The sequence below is a fragment of the Sinocyclocheilus anshuiensis genome, unplaced genomic scaffold (assembly GCF_001515605.1).
Source record: "Sinocyclocheilus anshuiensis isolate Anshui unplaced genomic scaffold, SAMN03320099.WGS_v1.1 scaffold1814, whole genome shotgun sequence".
NCBI lineage: Eukaryota > Metazoa > Chordata > Actinopteri > Cypriniformes > Cyprinidae > Sinocyclocheilus > Sinocyclocheilus anshuiensis.
Window position 1 is genome coordinate 38,997 of NW_015546028.1, and position 7,625 is coordinate 46,621.

Genomic DNA, 7,625 nt, shown 5'->3' on the forward strand with positions numbered 1-7,625 from the left:
TTCACAGATGAACAGAAAGTTCAGAAGAACAGCATTTATTTGAAATAGAAATCTTTTGTAACATTATAAATGGCTTTATTGCCATTTTTGATCAATTTAATGCATCCTTGATGAATAAAAGTATTTCTCTCAAAAAAAAAAAACAATCCTAATGAGCCCAAACTTTTGAATGGCAGTGTGTGAGTGTGAGTGTGTGTTCACCACAGACTGAGTGTGCTTTTACAGAGAGGAAGTCCACTGCCACTGAAACTTCCTGTTTGGCTCAAGCGATTGGAAAGCCTGTTGAATGTCCAACATGTGCTATATAATGCTCTATATTACCCTGAACACACCCACAGAAATCAATAACACAACATTAACTTCCTATTAGCCTCAGTGACGATGCTCTCAGACAGAACAGAAGAACAGAGAGCACATGATGAGCCGTCAAACACTGAACCAAACACACGATCCGGAGAAACCTGTCATTAATCAAGGTCACACAGCGCTTACAGTCAAAGAGAAACTAGAATAATAATGCGTCACACAGAGCAGGAGGATCAGATTACATGAGCGCAAATGTCTCAAAATATTCTTGAGAACATTGTGTGTGTAACTAACACACACACACACAGCAGCAGCATTTCAATAATTAATTTACACAAAAACACAATCTCTAATGCGTAAACACTTCCTCTGATCCGCCAAAACTGGTTTGTTCATTGTTTTGGTCCGCCTGACTCAAATATCACTGACTCTGATGCAGTATTTGAGCTTTACCTTGCAATATACACAATATAACAAGGTACTTCAAAGAATACCATGGTACTACTGTGGTACATGTCCAAACAATCATAAAATTACTGTATATATAACAAATAATGCAATATACATTTTCACCTACACTACACTGTAAAGCAAAAATGTTTTCACTCAATTTAACTGTAAGTTGCATTCACGTAGAATATTAGGTATTTTAACTTGAAAAGTTTTAAGTTATTTGAACTTATAAAGTTTAGTTGGAATAACTTTATGAAAGCAAGCAGGAGGAACTTTAAAAGTTGTTTTTAATACTTTGTGTTTTCTTCACTCTACTTTAACTTATCTATTTGTTAAGATGCATTTTCAGCTATTTGGGCTATTACACACACATTTTCAGACACATTTCAAGTTATTTGAACGTTTAGTTGGAATAACATATCATTTTCAATACCAAAGTTCATGTTCATTTAACTTAATTTGGCTTATTTTCATAGTTCATCCAAACTTAGAAAGTATAATAAACATTATCATAATGCCAAATAATTCAAAAACATAAAAATAGCAAATATGGAATTTATGAACACACCTTTAATTCAACAAGGAATTTATTGTCAATGAAACATGACTGTTTTTTCAGTTGAATCAGTACATTTTACAGTGTACTGTTAGTTTTGTTTTTTTTTAAGTATAATTATAATTACTCTCAATATGAGAAAAGCAAGACATTTAGCTCTGAAAAAAACACCACTGGATAAAAAACAAAAACACGATGAACAGTGGCTCAAAATCCTATTTTTATTTCCTCTCAACTCTTCCTCATTTCTTTGTATTACTCTTAAATTCGCACTTCTATTATTGTTCGTAATGCAGGAACACGTGCTTGTGTTTTGGATTCGGATAAAGTAATAAAAGCAAATGTTAAAATGAAAGCCAAGAAATAAAAACCAACAAATGAAACCAGTTTGAGATGAAATATTAACCATCTTTTCTTCAAACACAAACAAGCTTTATGATGATGACAGTATCGCAGGAAAGCGTGTCACTGCATTAGTATTTCCACCGGCTCTTATCTCATTAACCTCCTGTTTACCGACTCCCTCTTCCTCCTCTGACCCACAAACAGCATCATTTAAAGGCTGGTTTACCGTAGTAAAGCTGCTCTGATTACCTGTGCATGTTGGCGTGTGTGCTCTCACGGCCGTCTGGATGCGACTGAAGCGTTCCTGGCAGGAATTCTGCTGTTCTTCCAGTCCGCTGGAATGTGATCCGACAGCATTGATGTCACTCGCTCCTTCTGATCTCAGATCAGCCTCAGCCACTTTATGGCTTTTTATAGACAACTCAACAGAGTCAGTCTAGAGTTCAGAGATTCCACCGAGAATAGAATTCTTCTGAGACATTCCAAAGACTATCTTGATCTTCAGTGCAAGAGTCACACGATCAGTGACGCTCATTTATTTGCTTTTCTGATTAGTCACATAGAAACTTAGAGAGTTATCAATAGCTTCATGTCAGAATGTTGCTCGTTTTACTTTTTGTGAAATCTGAAAACTGAATGGAAAAAAAAAATCTACAGGTAAAACTTTGCAATAAGGTCCCATTAGTGCATTAACTAAAATATACTAACAGTGTGCATTACATTGTAACAGTATTTATTATTATTTGTTAGCATCAGTTCATATCTGTTGCATTCCTATAACAAAGTTTATGTGTCGGTGAGATTTTTTATGAAAGACGTCTCTTCTGCTCACCAGGGCTGCATTTATTTATTTTAAAAATACTGTAAAAAAGTGAAATATGATTACAATCTAAAACAGCTGTTTTCTGTGTGAATATGTGTTAAACTGTAATGTATTTCTGTGATGCGCAGCTGTATTTTCAGCATCATTACTCCAGTCTTCAGTGTCACATGATCTTCAGAAATCCTTCAGAATTGACTTCCATTGTATTTTTTGTCCATTTAATGGGAACCGTAACGGTTTGATTCCAAACATTCTTCAAAATATATTTTTTCATGTCCCACAAAAGAAAGAAAGTCAAGCAGGTTTGGAACAGTAAAAAATATATATATATAATTATTTCACGATTTGTGGGTGCATTATCCCATTAAGAATAATGAGAATTACAAAAAACCCTAAAATAAAATGTACAGAAACGTTACAGTCATGAGATGTGTTTAACAATCGTGAAAATATTGTGAAAATGCAACGTATGTTAATGCTCCTGAATACAGGCTTCACTCTCTTGATGCAAAATATATTTTCTCTTTTGGTTTTGATGTGCCATGTCAAAGTCATTTTAGTTTCAGGATGATAAACTAGTCAGGTGTGTGTGTGTGTGTGTGTGTAGAAACAAACGTCCAGCGTCAGCAGCACACGACTCATTCAGAGACACAGAGACTCACAGGAGTACAGGACTTCCCTTTGTACAAGACAAAACACTGACAGAAACGAGCTTTCAGGAAGAACACACACAACACACACTGTAGAAACAAACGTCCAGCGTCAGCAGCACACGACTCGTTCAGAGACACACAGAGACTCACAGGAGTACAGGACTTCCCTTTGTACAAGACAAAACACTGACAGAAACGAGCTTTCAGCAAGAACACACACAACACACACACACACTCTCTCTCTCTCACACACACACAACACACACACAACAGCGCTTTCAGCCTGTGTGAATTATGTCACTTAGTAGGATACAACACAACACCACTGACCTCTAGACAACAGCTTTGTGTGTGTGTGTGTGTGTGTGTGTGTGTGTGTGTTTGTGTGTATGTGTGTACTGCACTTTAAAGCTGAAGTCAAACATCATCCCTGATTGCAGCAGAAGCAGACACACACACACACTGATATTACAGCTGCTGCTCATGCTGTCATTAACTCTAGCTCCTGCTCTATCAGACTCGCTCTGTGTTTATCTTCTCCTGCAGCACATAAATCACCGAACATCTCTGGCTCCCATCTAATGTAAATATTTTAAGACAGAAGAGAGGAGAGCGTCCCGTCGCTGCCTGACTCTGACACGTCTCGATCATGACATCATCTGATGAGACACCAGAGGACAAAGTCAAGTGATGCATGCTGGGAACTTCAGAAAACTAGCAAAAACTGAACTAAACTAACAATGGAACGGCTTTACAAACACTTTTACTGAGACACTTTTTTGTAGTAACTCTAATAAAATATGATTGATACACCTCGCATACACACACAACGTGATTTATGCCACACAAATAAATAAATAGAAAAAGTCATTGCATCGTTTTATTTCAATATTTAAATGAAATTTAAATATCACAATTATTTTTGTTTAAATATCACAATTCTGAGTTTATCCCCCGGTTTCACAGACAAGGCTTAAGCTTAGTCCCAGACTTAAGTGTAAATCTGAGCTGTTTCAACTGAAAGAAACTGGCACTGATTGATCTTTAAATATATCAGTGCCTTTATTTCGTCTCAAGATGCACACCAGTAATGCTTTTTCTAAGGCATGTTTATAAAAAATTTACTTAAATGTCTTAATTAAACTATGGCCGAATCCTGGCTTAGTCTAAGCCCTGTCTGTGAAACCAGGCTTAAGTCTCACAATTATGAGTTTAAATCTCGCAATTCAGTTTTTTTTTTTTTTTTTATTAATTGCAACTTTTTTCTCAGAATTCTTTTTTTATATCTCAGTGGCAATTAAATAAAAAGTGGCAAAACTTTTTTTATTCCGTGGCAAAAACGGACTTTCATAGATTTCGGCATGGTAGTTGTTCAGATAAATTACAGAATTAATAATTACTTAAAGAGCTGTGCATTTGTTCATATAGCAAACACTTTATCCACAGTGACATACGTGAGGAATATGGGCAGGGTGCAATATGATCATGTGCTCAATATACTGTATTTACTCAGCAAATATTTGAAGATTTTAAGAACATGTTCAGGATCAGACATGAGAACAACAGAATTACAGCGAAACGTATGTGCTTCATACAGACTAAATCATTTAATCTGACAGTGACTCTGATCACTGAACAAAACAAACTGTTAATGTTCAGAATGCAAATGAACAGAAATTAGGTTTAGAGCATAAACTCAGACGACTGTGCAAAATAAAGATGCAATTCACTCTGGTATGAGCACATAAAAACATACTAAAGACCTAAAGCACAAATAATACATCAGAAAATATGAAATGCAACTGAATAAGAGCACAAGAGAATGAAATTACAAACTTTTATAACACCTCCAATCTAAAAACAACATACAATCCAAAATAAATCATCAGAGGAGATCAAAGAAAAGTTTAAAGGTAGAGTTCATGAGTGTGTGTCTACAGCCGACAGCGTCCAATCAGCGCACGGGGGGCGTGCATAAATTAACATAAAATATATTCTCTTGTCAAACAATAACACAAACCAAATACGATTCATCTTATTTGATTTTTTAATGGTTGTTGTTACAAAGTATCAAATAAAGTACTTTAAGAAATTTACATTTTCCTACATATCTAATAATGTACAATAATGCTGCAGTGATGAAAACTGTGAAATGACACAAAAGGAAGTGTGTGAATGATGTAGAGATGAAAGCATGTGGCACAAATGAAAACTTCTTCTTTATCTGTAAGAAAGGACATTCCACCACAGAAAAACGAGGCATTAATGAAGCACCTGGTAATGTAATTTCTTCAAACTTCAGCTCTTCCTCTTCAGTCCTGATGTTGTGATAACTTCACACTGATTCTGTTCCTCTGTGAGGAATTTCAGTCAGACTCTGTGATTTACAGTTTAATGCTGCTGAAGGATGAACTGTTATCGAGCGGCTGCCACAGCAGCTTTCTGTTCATCTGTCCGTCTGATAACCTGCTGCTGTTCTTCATAATTTATTTTCACTGAACCGACAAATCTAAAGCCTTAGGACAGTTTGCATGTTAACACGATATAACTCTATCCAACTAAAGAAGAAAAGCGTGTACTAAGACAAGCATCACTTTTACTGTGATTGTACACTTTTACACAGAACACCCTAGCAACCACCTAGCAACCAAACAACACCCTAGCAACCACACAGAACAACCTAGCAACTGAATAACACCCTAACAATCACACAGAACACCTTGGCAGCCACCTAACAACCAAACAACATCCTAGCAACCAAACAACACCCTAGCAACTGAATAACACCCTAACAATCACACAGAACACCTTGGCAGCCACCTAACAACCAAACAACATCCTAGCAACCAAACAACACCCTAGCAACTGAATAACACCCTAACAATCACACAGAACACCTTGGCAGCCACCTAACAACCAAACAACATCCTAGCAACCAAACAACACCCTAGCAACTGAATAACACCCTAACAATCACACAGAACACCTTGGCAGCCACCTAACAACCAAACAACATCCTAGCAACCAAACAACACCCTAGCAACTGAATAACACCCTAACAATCACACAGAACACCTTGGCAGCCACCTAACAACCAAACAACATCCTAGCAACCAAACAACACCCTAGCAACTGAATAACACCCTAACAATCACACAGAACACCTTGGCAGCCACCTAACAACCAAACAACATCCTAGCAACCACAAAGAACACCCTAGCAACCAAATAACACCCTAACAACCACACAGAACACCCTAGCAACCAAACAACAACCTAGCAACTACATAGAACATCCTAACAACCACACAGAACACCCTAGCAACCTAACAACACCCTAGCAACTGAATAACACACTAACAATCACACAGAACACCCTAGCAACCACCTTGCAACAACACCCTAGCAACTGAATAACACCCTAACAATCACACAGAACCCCCTAGCAACCACCTTGCAACAACACCCTAGCAACTGAATAACACCCTAACAATCACACAGAACCCCCTAGCAACCACCTTGCAACAACACCCTAGCAACTGAATAACACCCTAACAATCACACAGAACCCCCTAGCAACCACCTTGCAACAACACCCTAGCAACTGAATAACACCCTAACAATCACACAGAACCCCCTAGCAACCACCTTGCAACAACACCCTAGCAACTGAATAACACCCTAACAATCACACAGAACACCTTAGCAACCCCCTAGCAACCAAACAACACACTAGCAACCACATAGAACATTCTGGCAACCATATAACACCCTAACAACCACACAGAACACCCTAGCAACCAAACAACACCCAGGCAACTGAATAACACCCTGACAATCACACAGAACACCTTAGCAACCACCTAGCAACCAGACAACACACTAGCAACCACATAGAACATTCTGGCAACCGAATAACACCCTAACAACCACACAGAACACCCTAGCAACCACCTAGCAATCAGACAACACCCTAGCAACCAAACAACACCCTAGCAACCACACAGAACATCCTAACAACCACACAGAACACCCTAGCAACTGAATAACACACTAATAATGACTCAGAACACCCTAGCAATCACCTAGCAACCAAACAACATACTAGCAACCACATAGAACATTCTGGCAACCGAATAACACCCTAACAACCACACAGAATACCCTAGCAACCAAACAACACCCAGGCAACTGAATAACACCATAACAATCACACAGAACACCTTAGCAACCACCTAGCAACCAGACAACACCCTAGCAAACACAGCAACACATAGCAACCACATAGAACATCCTGGCAACCGAATAACACCCTAACAACCACACAGAACACCCTAGCTGTGTGTGTGTGTGTCATAAATGAGAACAGAGATCAATTACAAAACACACACATGCATGTAAATCTGTTGCAGTTAGAGCTGTAGGAATGTTTATGAGCATTATACGCACACACACACACACACACACACACACACACACACACACACACA

At 38.0% G+C, this 7,625-nt stretch overlaps 1 protein-coding gene across 1 annotated transcript in view; it reads right to left on the bottom strand.

The window, feature by feature from the left end:
- Positions 1 to 1,936, bottom strand: part of LOC107698695 (rho GTPase-activating protein 18-like) — a 31,685-nt gene extending 29,749 nt beyond the window's left edge. Inside the window, exon 1 of the mRNA XM_016499787.1 lies at positions 1,910 to 1,936. Coding sequence (XP_016355273.1) covers positions 1,910 to 1,917 — 8 coding nt within the window. The 5' untranslated portion in view covers positions 1,918 to 1,936. The remainder of the gene's footprint in view (positions 1 to 1,909) is intronic.
- Between the last annotated feature and the right edge of the window lie 5,689 nt (positions 1,937 to 7,625).